The sequence below is a fragment of the Monodelphis domestica genome, chromosome 2 (assembly GCF_027887165.1).
Source record: "Monodelphis domestica isolate mMonDom1 chromosome 2, mMonDom1.pri, whole genome shotgun sequence".
NCBI classification, from domain to species: Eukaryota; Metazoa; Chordata; class Mammalia; order Didelphimorphia; family Didelphidae; genus Monodelphis; species Monodelphis domestica.
Genome location: NC_077228.1, coordinates 481,187,244 through 481,210,911, shown reverse-complemented (window position 1 = coordinate 481,210,911; position 23,668 = coordinate 481,187,244). Strand labels below are relative to the sequence as shown.

Below are 23,668 nucleotides of genomic sequence, written 5' to 3'. Positions count from 1 at the left end.
AGCAAAAGGTTTCTGTCCTAAAGTAATCTTAAGAAGGGAGGAGGAGGAACCTCCCGTGCCAATGGGGTTCACATTCCAATAGAGTTCCCACTATCAATAGGAAATTTTTCAAGTATGAAATTTCCCAATGGTGAAATTTCCAACATTTATAAGTCTAAGAAATTTTAAGGTTTACACATGAGAAGAAGGGCTCCCTCCCAGGGTAGCTGGGAGCTTGTGAAGAGTTGTGAAGAGAGAAGATAGGCTTCTTATTGGGCCTACTCTCCCTAGTTGATGGGGAATTACTCTCTAGGTCTACCCTTTGTCATGACTGAAAAGTAAGAGAAATTTGTCCTTACCAAACTACCCCTTCTTCTTTGGTATGCTCCTGTTGTCAGAGCTGAAATGGTGGATTGGTGCCCATTTATAGAAAGCTTTAAACACCAGAATAAGCAGTTTGGACTTTATTTGGTTAACAATGGGGAGCCAATGAAGAGTTTTGAGCAGAAGAATGACATGATGAGACCTGTTCATGAATAAGATTACTCTGGCAGCAGGAGTTTGGAAAGGAGAGACTGGAGACACAGAGCAGTTAAGGGACTATTATAGTACTCCTAGGAAGAGATGATAAGTCTCACTAGTGTCAGGACAATGGGAATCGATAAGCCTGGAGAGAGGGTGGGAGGGTACTCTCATCATCAGGATTTCAGGACAGATAATAGGACTATAATAAGCCAGGAAGACATATTGGGTTAGATACAGACTCACTGGATTTCTTCAGTCACATTATGTGGTCAACCATCTACACTGTCTTTAGAAAACCCTGGATGCATGTAATTCCTCATTAATCTTTTCCTTCCTTTAGCATGGCCTTTGTTAGACTTTCTCCATCAGCTTTGTAGAGAATTACTGTGCCTTTAAGGGCCATAGGAAAAAAAAACTAGTTCTAGAAACTCAGACATGAGTTACTGGCTTCACCAGTGTCACATAGCATTTATTAGACACCTACTTTGTGCCAGGCACTGTGCTGAGCACTGAAGGTGCAAAGAAAGGGAAAAAATGCTTTCAGTGGGAAGGCATCATTTTCTTCTGTTTTGGTTCTATAAAGGTAGGAAGTAGAAACAAATGAGGAAAAAAGAAAATCACCTCCATTATCTACCTAAGTCTTAAGGCTTTATAAAATAAGGAAGTTGGGCTATGTCACTTGCCACTATGATTTTCATAAAAACAAAAGAATGGAGAAATTCCTAGTTAGATTTTGACTTATGCATCTGTCCACATCTCTCAAGGCAACTTGATCTGATGGGAAGAGGGTCTAGGGAGCTTTGAAGGGAGAGGAGAGAGTTTGCAACTGCTGTTGATGACTTGTGTCTCCTGGGACCCTGGCTTAGAAATAATACTCTAGAAAAAATACCCTTTGCAAACATGGGAGGTTTGCACATATTTCCCAGACTTTTTCCCTGTGTATTGATCAGGAGCTTTTTGCCTTCTTTTTCTTTCTTTCTTTTCTTGTCTTTAAAAAATACTATTTGTTCCTTGCCAAGAAAACTCCAAATGGGATCACAAAGAATTGGACAGTCCTGAAACGTGGTTGAACAACACATTTGTTATATGGTATGATTCTCTATTAGGGGATGAGCAAGAGGTACTAGGGAAACCTATAATGATCTATAAAAACAAAAGAACAATAAAAACATTTTTAAAAAGAAAGAGAGAAAGAAAAAACTAGACAGTCCCTGGTGTCAGGAGTTCTCACTTTAATTGACAGAGATACTATATTAGGTGAATAGGAAGGCCTGGAAGACCTAAATAATGCAGCAGTAAATGAAGAAGTAGAAGTGGGGAAGAGTGATAGAGAGATTACTGAAGTATTTAAGTTGGCAATGCTGACTTCCCCAGTTCCACTTCTCAGTGTCATTATATGTTAAAAGAAAGTTTGAATGAGTTGATCCCTAACATTAATTCACTCTAAATCTTTATAATTACTTGATTTCATAATTCAACATGATCCCTTAGCCTCTATTACCCTGATTTGACCGAAAGTCCATTTGCCATTTTACTTTATTATCCCTGTCTAGCTCCCATCTGCCAAGGCCAGCTTGGGAAATCAGATTCTACTAATACATTTAAAATACTCTAGGAGCTCCCTTTGAAGAGGTGGGAGGTTGGTACATATTTTCCAGACTTTTTTTCCCTGATGCATTGATCAGAAATTTGTTTGTCTTCTTTTTCTTTCTTTCTTTTCATCTGACCATCTTCCAAACCAGTTGCTGTTTCCATATCCCTTTCTTTGAAATTTGATAACATACTCAGGAGGGAAGGAAGCCAATTGCAACCTTCTCAGAAATCCACCATGTTTTATGATCCTTTGATTTGAGATCTCTGGCCTACGGCCATCAAAGCAATCAGAGCCCTTGAAAGACAGTTCAATGTATCTCATATTCCCAGAATCTTAAGAAACTTTGAAAACTTAAAACTGACTTAGAACACAAAGGTTATTTTTTACTCATGGCTCCCAAATACCTGTTTCTCCTTAATTTCCTTTACCTGGGACCTAGGACTCAGACAGGGTCCAACTTGAACTGAATAGGAATCAGCCAGAACAGGACTCCAGTGCCCCAAGCTTCTAGAACATACCCTCTGAGGTTGTCTTCTATCTACTTTCTAATCTATTTTGTTACTTATGTGTCATTACCTCCATTAGAATGTGAGCTTCTTGTGGGCAGGGGTGGGTTTTATTTTCCCTGTAACCTAAACCTGGCACATAGTAAGCCTTAATAAATGAGTGATGACTGTCTGACAAGTCTTGTGAATGTTCCAAGTCAAGTAGCTATTCTACTCTTTCCCCCGTCTTGGTAATCACCAGCACCACTCCATTTGGGGAGATCCCTATTCCCTTGAAGAACAGCCCTGGAGCCTCTGGGCAGTGAGACTGGAAGAAAAGGTCAGGTCAGAATCCTAAATCAGATATGGCCCCCCCAACCCAGTTTTCTTATCTGCTCCAGGATGTTTGCAAGGCAAATGCCTCCTCCCTGCCCTCAGAAGCAGGTGTGAGAAGGAGGGACAGTTCTATAGAGTTCACACTCTAGGGTCTAAAGAACAAACCCCAAAGAATTCTTGAGGGCACATTAAACTGATCACTTGTGTCTATGCGGCCATTAAGAAGCAAAATCAATAAACCTATTCTTTCTTCCTTGACTTCACTTCCAAATCTTGGATGGAAGAAGGCAAAAGACTTTTCCAGATTCAGTGATGGGTGCACCATAGAAATGTCTCCTAGTCCTCCATGAGAGTGTTTTAGAAAGCAGAGGTGGGAGTGGGATAATGAGAAAAGTAATGAAAAAAAGCACAGTTTGGTCTCAAATTAGGAGGTTGAATGACTTGAGGCTCAAGAGGTTTGAGCCAATCTGAATGTGAAGACAGAGTAACATTGGAAGGGCAAAGACGCAACACTAGATTTTCTTAGGTTGAATCATTTACATTTTATTTGAGAAAAATGGTGTGAGAATAAAGTCTGGTGGAGAAAGCCTTTCTCTGGTCTTTGAACTGAGTTACCTTGAGTGTAACTGAGCAGGAGTGGACAGGAAGGCAAAGATACTCTCAGTCTTAGGGCATCCATCTTCGACCCATTTCCAAGACAGAGAAATATCCAGATATTTCTTTTTCTAGTTTAAACTGCAAATAAAAAGAAAAGAAACAAGATCAAAACCAATACTCCCTGCTCTTGAAACGAGGACTTGATCAACTATTCCATCAGAGGGCTCTGGATTTGTTCTTGTTTAATTTAATTTTTCTTTTTGCTTGTATGTCAAGCTTGAGAGAATCAAGAGATCAGAATAGACTCTAGAAGAGTGGTTATATGGATCACTGAATAGAGCCCCAGGGCTGAAGTAGGGGAGACCTGTGTTCAAATTTGACCTCAGACCCTTCCTCGTTGTGTGACTCTGGGCAAGTCACTTAAACTCAATTGCTCAGCCCTTATAGCTCTTCTGCCAAAACTTAGTATCAATTTTAGGACAGAAGGTAAGGGTTGTAAAAAAAAGAATGAGAGGCACCTTGGTGGCACAATGGATAGAGCCCCAGGCCTGGAGTTGGGAGGACCTGAGTTCAAATTTGACCTCAGAGACTTCTTAGCTGTGTGACCCTGGGCAAATCGCATAACCCAATTTTCATACCCCTTATCCTTCCATCTTAGAGTTGTTACTAAAATGTAAGATGTTACTAAGAAAGTAAGAGTTTCAAAAGAAAAAGAAGAAGGTCTAGAGGGACTTCCCTGGAGTTGTGATGAGAAGTAAAGGAAAGAATGTAAAAATATACAAATACTTATATGTTTTTGTATATTGTGCCTACAATCTTATACTATTATGGAATGTCAGGGCTCAAAAGGTTGTTTGAATGTATCATCTTACTCTCTCATTTTGCAGATAATGAAACTTAGTTTGAGAAGAACACCACTTGTATTCAGAAAAGTTTTAGGCAGTTAGATGGTGCAGTAGATAGAGTGCTGGACCTAAAGTCAGAAAGACCTGAATTCAAATTCAGTTTCAAACATCTTTTTTTAAAAGCCTTATGACCCTGGACAAGTCATTTAATCCTATTTGCCTCAGTTTCTTCATCTGTCAAATGAGCTGGAGAAGGAAATGACAAACCACTTCAGTATTTCTGCCAAGAAAGTCCCATATGGAGTGATGAGGAGGCAGATATGACTTAAATGACCAAACAACAACAAAAATTCAACAGAATTTGAATTCAGGTCTTCTGACTTGAAGTTCAGAGCTCTTGTCACTTCATGTAACTACCTCTGATGGGCAGAGGTAGTTCCTTCCCACTTTCAATACCTTTATTGGCAGTGCCCAGTTTCTTCCTGATTGCCTGGAGGAGTGGAAATGAACCCTCTTTGCAGAATTCACCAGTAAAGTCATCCAGATCAATGGACCAAATCATGGCCCCTCCCAATCCTGAGTCCTTCAAGAACTGGACCTGAAGGAAATACACAGGAATGTGGGCAAGAAGTCTGGAAAGGGCACCTAGTGGTCCCTTAGGTTGCTAGGAATGGCTCTAAATTATGATCTACATGAAGGAATGGGTTAATAATTTAGCAGTAAACATTTAGATTAGACAGACAAAAGGACTTCCTAACAGGAAGGGGGCAAGTGAGGGAGTCTGTGTCTTTGCATCTTTGGAGGACAGAATAGATCCCCTCACTCCCATTCCCCCATTTCTCCCCTATATGACAATGTTCCACGGAACAATTTACCAAGACACTGATTCCAGGATTCCCAGATATTCTGCATGTGCTTAGAACTCTCTAGGACCAGGCATCCTAGAAAGAGGTTGCTTCAGTTACAATGGCCTTGGAGGTGACCAAATGAGTGATGCCAACTGAAAGGGGCAAAAGTAGAACAGACTATGGAAACAAAAAAACTGATTCTATTAGTCCCTGGGCAGAACAGAGTCAAGTACCTGGTGTCTATGCTCCAGAAAATTCCCTGAGATTAAGAGTGAGGGAACTTTAATACTTCTTTTTCTCTCGTTATTCTCTTCCTTCCTTCCTTCCTTCCTTCCTTCCTTCCTTCCTTCCTTCCTTCCTTCCTTCCTTCCTTCCTTCCTTCCTTCCTTCCTTCCTTCCTTCCTCCTTCCCTCCTTCCTTCCTTCCATTCTTCTTTGTTTCCTTTATGTTTTCCTCTTTCTTCCTTCCTTGCTTTCTCCTTTCCTTTCTTGCTTTTTTCTTTACTTATTTTCTTCTTTCCTCTCTTCCTTCTTTCTTTGGTTCCTTCCCTTTCCTTTACTCCTTCCTTTCTTCCTTCACTTGTTTGCTTTCTTCCTTTTTCCTTCCTTTTCCTCTGCTTCCTTCTCTCCTTCTTTCCTTTTCCCCCTTCTTTTCCTATTTTCTTCTTTTCTTGTTCTGATCTTCTCTTTCTTCATTTCTTCCCCACCTTCCCCTTTCAGCCTCTTATGGCTCAGATCTTCATGGGCCTTTTTTGCCTTACTCTTTATCTTAGTGTAAAGAATGATTAGAACCTCATGTTAAATAGCAATGCAATGATCCAGGACAATTCTGAGGGACTTATGAGAAAGAACACTATCCACATCCAGAGAAAGACCTGTGGGAATAGGAATGCAGAAGAAAAACAACTGCTTGATCACATGGGTCAATGGCGATATGATTGGGGATATAGACTCTAAATGATCACTCTACTGCAAATATTAATAATATGGAAATAGGTCTTCACACATGTAAAATCCAGTGGAACTTCTCATTGGCTATGGGAGGGGGTGGGAAAGAATATGATTCATGTAACTATGGAAAAATATTCTAAATTAATTAATTAAATAAAAATTTTCAAATTAAAAAAAAAAAACTTCATGCCAGAGCTACCCTGGGAGCTTCTATGCCTCCTTTCTTTGTGTCCTGAGTTTGGTCAGGGTTCTTTCCTTGTCTTAATCACCTTGTTCACACTTACCTTGGCCTCCACACTCTCTACATTATCAAAGCCAACCCACTGGTTGCCCTTGACTGCATAGGGGACCTGCTGTTCTGGGATCTTTGTGACTGTGGCACCTTGTAGGAACTGGCAGACCTAAGAGAATAGGGGAGGAAGCAGGGGAGAGGAATAGAGAAAGCAGTTAACCCTAGATTCTTTTAAGGTAGAGATGCTTAGCCTGGAATCCATAGACAGACCCTAGATAGATTTCAGAGGAAGTCTGTGGATTTGTTTTGTTTCATTTTAATATTTTGATCATTTGTTTCTTTAGTAATCTGATATATTTTATCTTATGTATTTAAAATATTATTTTGAGAATGAACCTAGAGGTGTCTCCAGACTCCCAATGAGTCCACCTCTCTCTCTCTCTCTCTCTCTCTCTCTCTCTCTCTCTCTCTCTCTCTCTCTCTCTCTCTCTCTCTTACACACACACACACACACACACACACAGAAACATTGCTCTGAGGTGTTGTTTTTACCTAAGCAAAGCAACTGTGCTATAAAATTCCCCCAAAGTGGCTACTTGATGTCTACGAGGGAAGATTCCTTCCAAGAGTCCATTCTCCTTTTGGATGGGCTCTAACAGTTGTTTTCTCTTGTAGCCACTGAAATCTGATCCAACAACTTCTACTCACTATTCCTAGATTTGCCCTCTGCTTCTGGACAGGCATGTTCTGTCTTCCTAGCTGTACCATCAGACCAAAGAGGGCAAGGGATTGTCTTACTCATTTTTGTGGTCCCTATTATGCCTTACACTTCGTAGGTTCTCAATGTTTGTTGAATTATTGATTCATTGACTTTTAGAGTTATTTGCACTTTTTGGCATGTATTCCAGGGAAGACTGAAAGGTAGCAAGGGACCCCTTGCCCCTACCCCCATCCATGGACCAGCATAGACTAGTAATGGCCTGAGCCTGGGAGCCCTCTGACTAAGTAGACTGGCCTCCTGGGGACTTATTTCCCCTGTCTACTCTGAGCTGGGCATCCTACCTGACTGTCATGTAGCAGGAAGTTTAGGGCAGGTGAATATTCTTAGGTACCTCATAATAGGCTAAGAAGCCTTCCTCTGCAGTAAATTGACCAGGAGTTCCAGCACCCTGGGCAGGGACCCCCACACCTGTGTTAGATACAGGCGTAGGGAGGGTGAAGGAGCGCCCATACATAGGGATGCCCATGATGATCTTCTTCCCTGGCATGCCCTGTGTCTTCCAATATTTCACAGCATATTCCTGAGGAGGGAAGGCAAACTACAAGTGAAATCCAAGAGAAACAGAAGAACTAAGTCTTGTCTCTGCCTCCACCCCTGACTCACTGAGATCTAACACATTTGACCCTCCCTGCTCTAAAGCTCAGCTTCTCCATCTTGGGAGCATGGAGATACTTGGTTTTATTTGGGGAGGGGTAGGGTATGCTTTGATCCCTGGCAATAGCTAATTGGTCTTCATATTGGATTCCCTGACTCTAAAGAAGGCAGTCAATTTAAAAGGAAATTGGCCAACCAGTCATGTAGGTCTTGTTCATCAAGGCCATTGATTTCATCCAACCTCTTTATTGGCTACTCCTGGCATTTGTCTTGGGGACAGGGATGGAGTGGGACTCTCTGGTTTCAAAAAGTCATTAACTTGCACAGAGTAAAAGAGAGGCTGGTTTGGGTTTGGGTTTTTTTTTTCCTTTTAAACTCTGATGGAGTCCAGAAAGGAACTGAGGTGGAATTCATTCTCCTTATTCCAAATACTTCACACATGGTGAGTGCCCATGAAATTTTTGTTGAATGAATTATACAAACTGATGTAATGAGATGGGAACTGGGAGGGGAGGTACTTGGGCTGGGGAGTCCCCTCCAGTAGAAAACACCTTGAATCATAAGACTCAGAGTTGTGAAAGGCACTTCGAAATGATCCAGGCCAGCCATCTTTTTCTGAAGTAGATTTCAGGGGGGCAGCTCAGTGGATTGATAGCCAGGTCTAGAGATGGGAGGTCCTGGGTTTGAATATGACCTCAGACACTTCCTACATGGGTAACCCTGGGCAAGTCTCTTAACCCCCATTGCTTAGCCCTTACTTAGTATTGATTCTAAGACAGAAGGTAAGGCTATAAAAAAAAAAGAAAAAAGTAGATTTCAGATATAGAAATAAGCATACAGAGTAAAAATCAGAGTCAGAATTTGAACCCAGATTCTGGAAACCAAGAGAAAGATGTGAACTTTTCTATTCACATATAAATGATATAGTTATAAATTGTATTTCTATACTAGAACCATAATATGTATTATATGATGCATGATTGATAAAGTCTAAGTTTTTTTTAAAGTCTCTCTTCTTTGGTCATCCTTCTCAGGTCCTCAGTCCTACCACATTATAGTAATTGCTGTTCCTCTGGTCTTGGCTTCCTTTCCTCAGAGGGCTGTTGTGGCCAGTAAGTAGGGGATTGTCCCAGGATCCATGGAAGTTAAAGGTCAGGAGATTGACAAAATCCACATCACTAGAGAATTCAGAGGCCAAAAGAAGTGAGGTGTTTTTGTTTTTTTCTGAGAAACCACAAGAAACTATAAGAGATCATGAATATTAAGCTTAAGGTATAGCATGAAGGATTGAGGTTTGATAGAAGGCAAAACTTCCTGACTGTGAGGAGTTTGGAGTCTGGACAGGTAACTAAAGAAGCCTTCAGGAGAAATCTTTGAAAACAGAAAACATCCTCCTCTTCTTCACATGCCATACCCAGCAGGTCATTTGTCCAAACTGGGTTAAAGGCAGAGGAATAGATCAAATGATTTCCCTAATTCTTACCTTGCCAGCTCCTTGATCGAATAACTGTTATCAATTATTTGCCTTCCTGCAGCCACTCCTGCAGAAAGGAGAAGCTTCTCTTTTCCAGATTTTTTGGCCTCTTCCCGAAAGGCAACAGCTAACTCCTATAGGACGTAAGTAGAAAGGTTCCTAAGTTTTTGAGTTAGAAAACAAGACTCTAACTTGGGGCTTGGGTAATGACACAGCAATTCCTCTCCTTTCCTGAGAAAGCCCTGGGAATTTGGGACTTCTATTAGTTAGGAAAGGACAATCCCCCAAGGGCCAGGCATGTGGGCCACCCATCCCTATCCTTTTGGGGTCCCTCCAGGATTAGAAAAAGGTCTGCTTTCTGGTGCCTAGAAAAGGATTCTCATTCACCTCCACATGATTCATAATATCCCTCTCCTTAGGACTCAGGACTTGAGGACTCAGATTATACTCCTACTGTACTAGGACAGATCTAAAGAGAGGACCCAGTCTGCTCTTTCAGAGCAGAGCAGAGAGAGTTCTCTGAGGGAAGGGATTGGGTTTTCTCCAGTAGACTGAGAGATCCCAGCAGTTGAGGTTCAGGGCTCCTGCTCTCTATGTATCAATGTTGGATTCTATACCCAATATGGAAGAATAAACCAACCACTCCGTGAGATTTGACCATACGTGAATCAGAGAAGCAAAAAGAGATTTTTCACTCGTCTCAGGGTAGATCCAGTCTATATCCAGCCCATTGAAGCCATAGTTCCGCAGGAATGGGATCACAGAGTTGACAAAAGTTGATTGTGATTCTGAAGAATCCACCATGGGATGGAACCTGGTAGAAACAATTCTGATGTCTTTTGGAAAGGTCAGCATAACGTGTTCATTGTTGTTTAGTTGTGTCCAACTTTTCATGATTCCATTTAGGGTTTTCTTAACAGGCACATTCGTGTGGTTTGACATCTCCTTCTCCAGTTCATTTTACAGATGAGGAAACTGAGGCAAACAGGCTTAGGTAACTTGCCCAGGGTCACCCAGTTAGTAACTGTCTGAGACCAGATTTGCACTCAGAAAGATGAGTCTTCTTGACTCCAGGGCTAGCATTATATCCACCTAGCTATCCTGCTAAGCATGTTACCCAAGAGCCTATGGAAGTCCACAATGGTAGCCTCATTCCTATCATCTAAACAGGATCTCCAGAAACCAGACATGAACAGAGCAAAAATAATCAGGTCAGATTTCATGGACCCAGAGACCACCATTAGAATGAAGATTTAGAATGAATGCATTTTCTGTATGCTACCACTCTTCCACCTCTTACTCTAAGAGTAATAAGAACTATAGTTATATAGTTGTAAGAACTACGATCAAATCATGATCACCACCATTGCCTCTAGAAAAAGTATGTCAAGTATTGTAGTCAGTATCCCTCTGGTTTCCTAGAGTGCGGATCAGAACAGCTTTCCCTAGACACCACTTCTCTCAATGTATGATCTCTTCCAATAAGAGTGTAAGCTCCTGGAGGGCAGGTTCACATTCACTTTTTATTTTCTTCCAGAAGTATTTAGTAAGTGCTTTTTGATCCACTCATTTATCCTCCTTTGAAGTGCATCCACCCTCACCCTTTGATTATAGCTGGTATTGAGGCAATACTTAAAAGTTTACAAAGGATTTGACATGTATTTACTGCTAGTGGTTTAGTAGATAGAGTGCTGGGCTTGGAGTCAGGAAGACTCGTCTTGGTGAGTTCAAATCTGGTCTTAAATACTTACTGTTGTGTGAGCCTGGGCAAGTCACTTAACCCTGTTTGCCTTAATTTCCTCATCTATAAAACCAGCTGGAGTAGGAAATGGCAAACTATTGCAGTATCTTTATCAAGAAATCCCCAAATGGGGTCATGAAGAGTCAGATATAGCTGAATAACAATTAAATGTTATTTTTATCACATCTCTCCCCTCCTCTGTATTCCCACTGTCACTCTCTATACTCATTACTACAGCTCAGGACTTTTGCAATCATCCGTCTAACAAGTATTTCTGCCTGAAGACCAATTCCCCCACCCCATCATCCATTCTTCATGGCCCTATCAGAATAATCTTTCTTATGTCATCTTACTCTGCTCAAAAATCTCTATTGATGGGGCAGCTTGGTGGCTTGGAGACAGGAGTTCCTGGGTTCAAATGTGGCTTCTGACACTACCTACCTGTATTACTCTGAGGTCACCTAACTCCAATTGCCTAGTCCTCACTATCCTTCTCTGCCTCATAATCAATTTAAGACAAAAAGTATGGGTTAAAAAAACTCTATTGGCTACTTATTGCTTACAGAATAATGCTTAAATTTCATAGGCAAAAATTCAAGGAATTCCACATTCCACAACAACCTTCCTTCCTTTCTAACTTTAACTTATATTAATTTCTCCACCTGGATACTTAAAATGAACTACCCTTGGTCTCCCAAACTTCTATGGCCTCAGATTCTATATCTTTGTTCACACTGTTCTCTATGCCTTGAATAGCTTCCTTCTCCATCTTTGTCAGTTGAATTCCTTCCCCAATTCCATTTCCTTCATGGAACCTTTCCTGCTACTCCCCCATCTGTAATCATCTTTCTACTTAACACCACATAGAGCACGTTCTAATTCTCTAAAGAACTTGGTTTGTATTAGTTTATATTATAATCTGTGTGTTATATCCTCCAACTCAACTGTAAATTCCATGAAGGCAGAGTTCATGTTGTTTCTAAAATTTGCATCTCCCTCTAGCATCCTTCAGTGCTCTCCAGAAATAGGTACTTCAATAAACTTTTATTGGGCACATGTTGACTAAACATATCATAGGCTACTCCTTCTGGCCTCAACTACTCAATTTAGAAAAATGGAGGATATAATCTATGCATAACTCTCAGGAGAAGGTAAGTGCTGCAGATAGCACATAGGAAGTGTCCTGGCCATGGGAATGAACATGTCTAATCTATTAGAATGTAATTTCCCTGAGGGCAAGCATTGTCTTTGCTTTTTCTTTATATCCCTAGAGCTTAGCACAATGCTTGACACATAGTAAGGCTAAATAATTTTTTTTTACAGAATAAGAGCTATGTGCTTACCCTTTAGAACCAAATTTAGAACCTCCAATGGACAGAAGAGTTTTCAGGTTGGGATTTCTGCAATGGAAAGATAATGAGTTTGATTCATTAAGGGCTTCTCTCTTTCCAGGGTCCCAGGTTAAATAGAGAATATGATTGAACTAGAGCCCAATCTGCCACCTGGTCAGAATGCATTCATGGTCTTGTTCAAATATAAGGCTTCTTTGATGAGGGGATGAAGAAAGAGTGGAAGAAGTAGAGAAACAAAGGAAAAATTAAGGTGATGGGGGTATGGCAAAAGGAGGGATGGAAAGGATCAGACTAGAAAGGAGCTAGGACATCAGGACTGGCCCTACAAGCCCCTACTAACTAGGTTGCTCTAGATAAACATCATCTCTCCTTGACCCAGTTTCCTATCATGTAGAATAAGGATTTATACTAATTATCTCTAAAATTTCTTCTAACTCTAACCTTCTATGGATCCATGGTTTTAATTAAATAATAGAAAATAAAATACCCTATGAATTTTCTTTGGTGGTTGTTGTTGAACCTTCATTGTTAAGGAGGATCTATGAATGACATCACAGGGCGATGTTTTGACTTGCAAATGAACTGGATTTTAAAGACAGGCACCAAGAATAAATTCATAACCATCTTGTCTTAGTGTCCCAGATCTCTGCCCTTAAAAACACTTCTTTGGATTCAGGTATTGCATTTCTAAAAGATCCTCATTAACATGCAGTTTTCTAATGAATACTGACTGTTGGAGGATCCATTAGATCTTTCTGCATTTCAAACATCCAAATAACTGATTGCTTAGTTCTAGAATTGAAAGTTACTCCTTGCTGAGATGTTGTGTGTGCCAGATATACTGAGTTGAGACTAATTTATCTTCAGTTCACATCTATAACATCCTTTTGAGATATAAATTTCTCCAAGACTACTCATGTCTTTTCAATAATCTCTCTTCTCATGATGACTTAGGAGGAGAAGCATGAGCTCAACACCATTCATTGTCTTATTAGCAGGAATCAGACACCCAACTATGGTTCTGAGGTAATGAGTGTGAGAGAATTATGAAAAAAATTGAGGGGATTAGGACAAGAAGTGGTTAATTATGGGAGCTGAGTGAACCATACTGAAACCTTCTTGTGATTCAGTTCTGGAGCTAGGTTAGTTCCTTTCTATTCAATTATGGGATTGATCCAAATTCTGTCCTGTGATAAAATGTTTTTCAATTGTGGGATCTGGAATAAAACTTACTGTATTGCATTCCCTGCATGGCTGGGAAATTGGATTACCTTCTATCTGCTGTTTTACTTAACCAGGAAGCTAGGTTATGTTGACCAGAAACTCAGATCCTAAGGTTGATGTAAGGAGTTTTCTCATGTTAAAGGAATTTTCTTAATCTCCTTCTGTCTCTCTAAGAGCAGAAGGATCTCTAAGTGAGTAGCACAGCTGAGAAAAGTTCTGACAGGCTTCTGAGAGTGAGAGAGAGCTGAAGATTCTGTTACCTAGGAGATGAAATATATAAGAAAGAGACAGTTGAGAGTTGGGGACTTTTGCCTCTGGATTCCCTATAGAGTTGGAGGTCAGTCTTGGTCTCTCTCTCAGTTAGGAGACTGACAAGCAGTTTTACTACTGACAGTTGGAATAGAGAAATGGATTTAAGGAGGTTGTAGATGATTAATGTTTATAGGTAATGAATATATTTCTAGGTAGGAGTAGTGTAGATAAGATAGGCCTGGTCTGCCAGGCAGAAGAGCCTGTCCTAGAAGACAGAATAGGGTTTTTCAAAAAATTTTAGGTAAGATTAGAATTTTAGGTATTAGATAAGAATAAGGTATTAGAGTAATAATCTAACTTTCTATTTTCTATCTGAACTTCTTAATTAAATTTAGTGTTTTTATCAAATTGTTCTCCTTACTTTTGTCAAACTCCTACCAAAATTAACCCTTAACACTCATAATTGTACATCCTAAGCAACCCATATGATTTCGCTGAAAATTGGCTTTGTACTGATCAATTAGTTATTGTTTCCATGTTCTTTTGATTGTTTTTAGATACTTGGGAAGGAGTGTGACACCTCTTTTCCTGAATTCAGGGAATTAAAACTATTCATTATTCTCCTCCCAACTTGGAAAGTCCCTAATCTTTCCTCCAATTAGAAGTCAGATTACATAATGTTACATTTGTTTCCTTTTAGTTAATTGATCTTAATTGGTTTTTTTAAACAAATAAAAGTCTGGAGCAGTGAGGTGACTCATAGATTGAAAGCCAAGACTAAAGATGGGAGGTGTTGGGATCAAATCTAACCTCAGACACCTCTTAGTTATGTAACCCTGAGCAAGTCACTTAACCCCAGCTGCCTTGCCCTTACTACTCTTCTGCCTTGGGACCAATACTTAATATCAGTTCTAAGACAGAAGGTTATGTTTTTTAAAGCCTAACTCTCCTTGTATTTGGGAGTCTAGTCTTAAACTAAAGAAGAGGATTGGTCTAATTTGTTAGGCAATTGGCATGAATGTTTGGTAAATCAATATGCTCAGAAGATCAAACCTTTGTTTCCTCAGTCATTTCATCTTTTATTTGTTACATGAGGCAAAGGATAAGCAGATTTTGAAGGATAAAAGATGAGGGGAAGGCATATGAAGGCTGGAATGGAGGACAGCCTTGGCTAGAACTAGAATTTTGGGGTGTCTTGAGAATCCAGGGGCAGTATGAGGGCACTAACATGGTATTTGAAGAGGAAAGGAAAAGGGAAAGTAGTAGAGAGTAGAGACAAGTTCATGTACTACACAATTTTGCTGGAGGTTTGTCCTGCCTTCTGGTAACCAGGCCATTCAAGAAGAATGAGAGAGAGAGATGCACTCCCCTCTCTTCTTTTCCTTTCTGCACCCTACCTTCAACCCTGTATGACATGGAGATCCCAACATCAGGGCTCTCCCATCTTCCTCAGGGTTCAAGCATATCAGACAAATAGGCTAAGATCTAGATCAACCCAAAATGGAAATACCTAATCCAGTGGTTTTAGATACCCATATCCACACCATTCATGCTCATCCTCATCCTACTGACCTCTTCTTGAGATTATTGAAGGTGTGATACAGGGTGGCATCATTCCACTCCCGAGGGGCGATCTTGTTATTGTTGATTTTGGCAAAGGAGTAGATAAGGTGGGTACACAGATTTGGATCAATGGTATCAGGAATAAAATATGCGTGCCCAGCTCTGTACTGAGCCCAGTTGGTGAAGTAGCAAACCAATTTGTAGGCAGAACCTGAAAAGAAGAAAGGAAAGGGTCCATGGAACCAATCATGGGAAATGGTCAGCTGACAGATTCCTCCTTAGACAAATGTCAAAATCTCCAAGTTAAAAGGAACCTCAGAGGTCATTTGGTCCATCCTATACCTTAATAAGAATCTCCTCTACAACAACCTGTTCAAGTGATAAATCAGCCTCTATTGGGAGAACTTCAGTAATGACCAACTCCCTCCCTCCTGAGTCAGCTTGGTTCATTCTTGGATAACTCTTGTTGTCAGGAAGTATTTGTTAACATTAAGCCAAAATTTGCCTTCCTGTAATTCTTTCTTTCTCCCACATTGTTCCTAGTTTTGCCCTTTGGGTCCAAGCAGAGCAGGTGCAAATTTTCTTCTAATGGTAAGACCTTCAAGTAGTTGAAGACAGCTGTCTTAGGCCCTTTCTTTTCACTTTTCAAGGCTAAATATCCCCATTGTCCTGGTTTCTAGTCCCTCCCACACCGTTATCCTGGCCACCCTTCTCTGAAGAGCTCCATCTTGTCTACATTATTCCTTTCCCCAGTAATGTGGCACCCAGAAGGGAGCACAAAACTCCAGATTTGATCTGATTAGGGAAGTCTAAGGCAGCTAAGTGACATAGTGGATAGAATCATGAAGACTTGAATTCCAATCCAGCCTCAGATACTTTAGCTATGTGACCCTGTGCAAATCACTTAACCCTGTTTGCCTCAGTTTCCTCATCTATAAAAAGAGCTGGAAAAGGACATGACAAACTACTCCAGTACTTGCCAAGAAAACCTCCCAAAAGAGAGTACAAAGAATCAGATACAACTAAAAACAACTCAACAGCAGGGAGATTATAAGATTATAACAACCTTAATCCTGGACACTGTGTTCATTCAGTCTGAGATACCATTAGATATTTTATTATAAATATTGAGAATAAGTGTTCCACAGTGGCTAGAAAGCAAGATTCAAAGCCAGGAAGACCTGGGAGTGAGTCTCATCCCTGCTAATCAAACAGATTTACTTTCTCAGGATAATGGTGGAGCTAGAGACAGAGAAACTTACCAAAACAAAGAAAGAGGGACACAGCGAGACCTCAGTACATCACACAGTGTACATGCTTTAAGAATGCTTAAAACAACAAATAGAAAAACAGACACGAATGAAGAAATATAGATATACTGAGCGAAGCATACGAGGAAAAACACAGAAAAAAATAGAGAGCCCAAGAGGTTAAAAAAGGAATGGAGGGAGATGTGATAATAATTATAGTTGGAATGTAACAGAATCACTACTCACCACCTTGAAGTAGCATCAAGGCCACCAAACCTGTAGAAACAAAGACCAAAAGGAGATTGTTTATAAGTCTAGAATGAACTTGCCTTCTAGGGGATGTGACAATAGCTATGACAATAGCTCCTAGCACACTGGGCTCCAGTCAGCCTCAGCTCTTCTGAGGACTTTCTGACTCCTGCAAAGGGCAACCAAATGGTAGATCCTCAAATATCCTTGGCCATTGCAACCTTGGGAACATTCATTAAGTCCTAACCAAGGGTGAGTTTCCCACTAGGGACAAATGGAGCATCTCGTACTTGGGGCTGGACTATGAAATCATCTCTCCTTGCTTCCTTTTTCCTGAAGACTGATAGACCATCAGAGGCAAAAATACCTCATATTGTCTCTTCCAGAGTCCAGAAGTTCCCCTTCTGCGAATGAATTCAGATTGGTTGTGAAGAGGGCCCCTTGGCATATGGGCCACGGAGAGGGAAGTAACAATTTTTTTCTTTCTAATTACTGGGAAAGTAGGCTCCTTCCTTGAGTTCTGTGGCTAGGAGAAGAGTGAGAAGAGGGAACCAATATCACTAATTGTCTAGACAATGGATACCATTCATCTCTCCTAGATTAATAATTAAATAAATATCCAACCCATGCTGGGAAAGGTTGGGAAAGGAGCTGGCTAAGGGAACCCTCCCACTCACAGGAAAATATCTGGTTTCCATTCCTTTTGCTGGAATAACCTATTTTATGCAAAATGAAAAAAAAAACACTTATTAAATAACTGTTCCATCACATCATAGAGGTGGTATCTGAAACTGTGGGGAAGGGTAAGATTACTTAAGCAGAGAGTATAGAGAAACCATTGAAGGAAGGTGAGAAACAAACTCTAGGAAAGCATCTACCATATAGGAATGAAAAGAGGACAAAGGACATAGAGGTGAGATTAGAGAGATAAGAGATAAGTAAGGAGAGTGTGGTGTCTACAACTGAGGAAGAAGAGACTAGCTTGATAAGCGAATGTCAATGGCCACCAAGAAAAAACAAAAAGCTGAAGGGAGATGACCATTAGGGTTAATGATTAGAAGATCACTGGTGATCTTTGAGAGAATGGGTTTTTGTAGAGTAGTGGTAATGTAAATTAGATTATAGGGAGATGAAGAGTGAGAGTTTATTGAATGCATACACAAATCTCAAGAAATTTAGAAGTAAAATAGAGAAGAAAGATGATATAATAGTAGCTCAAGTAAATATAAGAGGAAAGGCAGAGGTCAATCCCAGAAAGTCTGCCTCCCTAGCTTATGCTTTGCTAATGATCTTGGGGTGGATGCTTTAGAGGTCATAGTAGTACTAGACCCCTTGGTGGGAATGAGGAGAGCTACAAAATTAGAAATTGTGAGGTGAAAGAGAGTAGGAGACAAGGAGTGGTAGATAGTACTACCTCTGCCAAGCTGACTTTTCCTTTCATTTTTTTTATTCTGACCCATTAAAAAACCTTCCCAGTCTTTGCTATCAATGAAGACAGAAGAGAGGAGTGCAGAGACTCAAAGCACAGCATCTTTATTCCTTAAGTCTCAGGAGAGAACCATAGGATGTTAGAAATGGATGGGACTTTTGCCAGTTCTCTCATTTTAAAGATAAAGAAACCAATACCAATAGGTTTTCTGTGTTCTCTTTGTTCTATTTCTCATTCTCAGTCTCCTTTCACAACCTGTATTATATGGCCCCCATCCAAGGCGCATATTTAATAAGCATGACTTCTACTCCTCATTCAAATTCCTGATTTTCATTAGCACATGGCCAAGGACAAATACATGGAGGATTATATTAGTTGCAACATTACATCATTAATGACTACTCTTTGGGCCAAGCCTTTGAACCAGTTCTGAATCTGCTTAATGACTATGGTGTAGTTCACATCTTTCCATTTTATCCCCAAGAACAACAGGAGAGATTTTGCCTCCTTGGACTTCATTTTCTTTATCTATAAAATGAAGGAACTGAACTAGATGAACTGAAATGACATTTCTGTTTCTTATGCCACTAGTCACTCCAGAGGCAGAACATGAAATTCATTTCTGAATCTTTCCAAAGACCATCTTCTCTCTCCTCCATCTGGTTTATATCCCATCCCAAATTCTCTGCCTGATCAATCTGTTAGGTCCACACTCACCCAGCCAGAGCAACTTTTGGTCCATGACAGCAGCTCCCAGACTACCAGCTTGCTCTGTCTTCTTCACAGTCTTAGGTCCTTTTATATTCCAGTACTTTAAAAAAAGCCTGACTAGCAGGAAGGAAGTAGTGTAATCCACCCAACAATTCCATTGCCCCTCCCTGACTTCATTTACCTTGTGCAATTTTCTGGAAGTCAGGGATACAGTTGGGCAATGTCTTCTTTCAATGTGTCATAAAGGTTTGAAGGGACAGTCCTATAGGGTTGAGATACTGGCCTCCTCCCTAGTCCTGCATGCCTTACCCTGAAGTCAAGGCCTTGAGTCTCCCTGACATGCATTTAGGGACACCCTTTGCAGATAGATGTTTCTGTAAGGTGATAGGTAGGTCCCCAAAGAGACTTTGTTCTTTAGACCTGTGTCGGGAAGATTGCATTGGCAGCCCTGTTCCTTCAGCATTTATTCACATAATTTATTTGCCCTAGTCCTCATCTGGCCCATCCAAGCTCTGTGGATTCTTTCTTCCCCAATTCTTCTTCCATCTTGCATTTCCCATTTCTCTCTCCCAGCTGTTCAGTCTCTAATAAAATTATAACCAGCTCCCCCAACTACTTTACACTGTTGTCTCCTCTTCTTCCATCCTCAGACTTCCCTGTTCCTAGTAGGAGCAATAGAGGGGAAGAAATGCAAGAGCACTGGATGTTTTGAGGAAAAAATAAAATTAAAATTACATAAAGAATTGATACAAATATATAAGAATAATAAGCCAGTCTTCACTAGGCAAGTTGTTAAATATGCAAATAAGCAGTTTTCAAAGGAAGAAAGCCAAACTGTTAACAACTAAATTAAAAATGTTTCAAGTCACTAATAATAAGAGAAAAGCAAATAAAAAAGACCCTGAGGTTCTCACCATATCCAGCAGATTGGCAAGAGGAAAACAGGAATTGTTGGGGAGACTGTATGCACATTAATGGATTGTTGATGGAGCTCTGACTTGGTTCAACCATTCTGGAAAATAATGTGGAACTATATTCCCCAAAGACAATAAGCTGTATATACCTTTTGATCCAGTAATGCCACTGTCAGGCCATTATCCCAAGTATGTTAAGGAAAGAATTTATATGAACAATAATATTTATAGCAGAAGTTTTTATTGTGGCAAAAAACAAGAAACAAAAGTGTCTATTGATTGAGGAATGGTTGAACAAATTATGGCACATAAATACAATTGAATTTTATTAACCATAAGCAATAATGCCTATGATGAATGCAGAGAAATATAGAAAGACGTATATGGACTGACCCAGAGTGAATTGAGGAGAACTAGAAGAAAACTGTCCACAGATTTCCATAATAGAAGAGACAACACTGAAAGACGTCAGAACTTTGGCTAAAGGAGTAAAAGATAAAGAATGAAACATACATTCCATCTTTTACAGTAGAGAGAGATGATAGACTGACTACTGGAATAAAACCAGAATGCATTCTCAGATATGGCTAATGTACATTTTGTTATAAGAGAAAGCTTCTGGTTGGAGGAAGCTAGGCTGATGGGCAGTGATACAGGGCAAAACAAGAGAGTATCAGTTAGTGAATTTAAACGTTAGAGAGGGGGAAGTGTAAGCAACATTAATTTATTCAAACCCAGTTAAAAGCGTGAATATATTATATACGTATATATATGTATATATATATAAAAGAAATGGTTGGTGGTATTGTCTATTACATATATAATATTAATATAATATAAAAATCTATTTCTATGTAATATGTAGCATATATGATATATAAAATATTATATATGTGAATATATATAATATACAACTCTATCCCTTGAGTTCTTATCTTATTCTACCCTCTCCTTTCTTTGTGCTCCTATAATTAACTTCTACTGTTAACAAATTTCCCCTTGTGTTAAACCTCTTCCTCCCACAGAATTTAAACCATTTTGCAAGAGTGGAAATTTGACTTCTCCCAGACAGCATTACATCCCTGGCCATTCTCTGTAGCAGAGATGTTAGACTCAGATGAAAAAAAAAGACTATTAATACAGATGTGCATGTGCATGTGCTTGTGTGTGTACGTGTATGTGTGTGTGTGTACACATACATTTTTTAAATAAAAAAACACTGTAATTTCTTGGCCTTATACTGTTGAGTTTTTTTAATCAATTCTTTCTTAAAGAGATAAAAGGCACCACTACATACGTTGATAGTTCCATGTATGATCTCTTTTCTTCTTCATGTCTGGAGATGGCTGTGATTATGAATGGTTTGTCAAATTTTGAAAAAAGAAAATTAAAGAAAAAAGAAGAAATTACTACAAAGAATTCAGATAAACAAAGCTAAACTCTGTGAACATGGTATATATTATAAGACATGGTCGATATAATGTTTGGTTTTATTTAAATATTCTTTTCTTTGCTACTAGACAAGGCTCACAAGGGCAGGTATGTGGAGGTCCGATGAGTATATTTTGAAATGATTATTACAGGAGCAGTTAGGTAGTACAATGGATAAATCACTAGGCCTGGAGTTGGGAAGACTTGGGTTCAAATCTGCCCTCAAACACTTCCTAGCCCTTCTAGGTAAGGGTTTAAAAAGAAGGTAAGAGTTTTAAAAAATGATTGATAGAAAACCAAAATATATCAATAAAACTTTTATAAAAAGGAATATTATTGATATAGTAAGAGATAATGAGGGCCTGAACTAGGTGGAAGCAAGGAGATTAGAAAGCAAGGGATGGATTGGAGGGAGATTATGTAGAACAATTCAAGAGAATTTGGTAACCCCCTGGTCTGAGGGGAAGGGAGGAGTTGAAGTTAATGCCAAATTTTGAACCAGGTAACTGGGGGAGCATTGGTACAATTAAGAGACATAGAGGTTTCTGGTTTGGCATCTAGTTTTAGGGGAAAGCTACTGAGTTTGGTTTCCAACATGGCGGGTGTTGAGGTGGTGGCAAGATATCCAAGGGGAGCTATCCAGAAGGAAGTTCGAAATGTGTGAGTAATGCTCAAGAGAAAGGACAAAACTGTATCATAACTTTGAGAAGCATCTGCTCAGAGGTGACAATTGAAGTCATGAGGGTGGGTGACAATGACAAAGAGGGAATATAGATTCAGAAGTGTAGATTGAGCATGTCTAAGACTTGGAGAACACCCAAGGAGATGGTGACACGTTCCTATCACCAGTTCTCCTACTTGGTATCTCTATGACCCTGGGTAATTCACTTAATCTCACCAAGCCTCAATTTACCTCCACTGTAATATGAGAATGTTAGAACAGAATGCCTTCTGAAATCCCTTCTAAGCTATTTTTGTAGCATTCACCCTTTTGGCAGTCTAGTGAAGTCTATGGAATTAATTCCTTTATCAGGAGAACGCTTATAAATACAAAAAAATCGCATCCATAAGATTCCAAGGGAAACCAATTCTATGGAAATGCAGTTTCTTTAGTGAAAAATATTAAAAAAAAAAAGACACATGGCTATTAGGTAGCAGAGTGGGTAGAGTGCCAACCCTGGAGTTCAAATCTGACCTCAGACACTTTCTAGCTATGTGCCCCTGGGCAAGTCACTTAACCCAGATTGCCTAGCTCTTGTTACTCTTCTGTTTTAGAATTAACCTTAAGACAGAAAGCAAGAGTTTTTTTAAAAAGTTCATAGATACCAAGTTAAGAACCTCTTCTTTAGATATCTGACTTTATAGTCATTGTATATGTTAAGGAAATTAAGATCTCATGAAATTAAGCATAGATGAAAACCCAGGCCTTTGGACTTCAAATCTGCATTTCCTTCTCTTCACACCACACTTCAGTAGAGCCTTTCCTGGATCACCTTGGGCAGAAGCACTCCCTGATGAGCAAAGGTCAACAATCTCTGGTCTAAATCTCCCCAAAGTGACAAAGCTGCTTGTCATCCCATGCCAAGCTGGCTCTGTGCTTTTCTCTTGAGAATGATCTGTATTCTTGCTTTTTTTTTTCTCTTCCCATTCCTCTGAATCGGGACCCATTTGTTTCTCTTTTTCTTCCTGACTGGCTTTTTAAAACTTCCTCCTATATCTTTGGCATCCTCGAGGTTTTCCCCCACCCCTTCCTAGTTTTCTTGACTACATATCCATTTGACTGCCAGGTATACACATCTCTCCATTTTTTTTTCTACATAAGCAGATGAACTGTTTGCACAGAAAAGATTACAGAGAAACCATGAATCCATGTAGGGACCAGAATTTACCACACAGAGAGAAAGGACACTTTCTGTATCCCACTGAATTCTGTAAAGACACTGAATTTCTTAAACCTGTTCAGATCTCTGCCTAGCATACTCAGAATGTCTGCATGACTTTATAGTTCAGTCTTCTGCCCTCAGCATCTTTTCTTCCATCAGGGCTAGCCTTTGACGAGCAGGAACTCTGGGGTGGGGGTGGGGGGTCATACCTATAGGGCACCAGGAATTATCACTACTTTTCAGTCCAATTCACCTTTGATTCATTTCAGAAAAAAATAAAATCTTAATTGTCCACTAGGGGAAAACACTTTCCCATAAACTGAGGGAGATATAGAGATAAATAAGACCTGCTCTCTACCCTTACGGAGTTTGTAATCAGATAGCTATGTGGTGGGTGAAATATGAAATGATTGAGGAAATGAAGGTTTG

The 23,668-nt window shown here is 39.8% G+C and overlaps 1 protein-coding gene across 1 annotated transcript; it reads right to left on the bottom strand.

Moving 5' to 3' along the window:
- Window positions 1–3,450: 3,450 nt before the first annotated feature.
- Window positions 3,451–19,086, bottom strand: CHI3L2 (chitinase 3 like 2). The gene is made up of 11 exons (XM_007485124.3): window positions 19,018–19,086; window positions 16,869–16,898; window positions 15,382–15,583; window positions 12,325–12,381; window positions 9,904–10,054; window positions 9,250–9,374; window positions 8,815–8,944; window positions 7,504–7,692; window positions 6,444–6,560; window positions 4,818–4,959; window positions 3,451–3,654 (listed from the first exon to the last, which is right to left on the bottom strand). Exons 1-11 carry the CDS (start codon window positions 19,040–19,042, stop codon window positions 3,650–3,652), a joined length of 1,173 nt encoding a protein of 390 aa, XP_007485186.1. The 5' UTR covers window positions 19,043–19,086; the 3' UTR covers window positions 3,451–3,649.
- Between the last annotated feature and the right edge of the window lie 4,582 nt (window positions 19,087–23,668).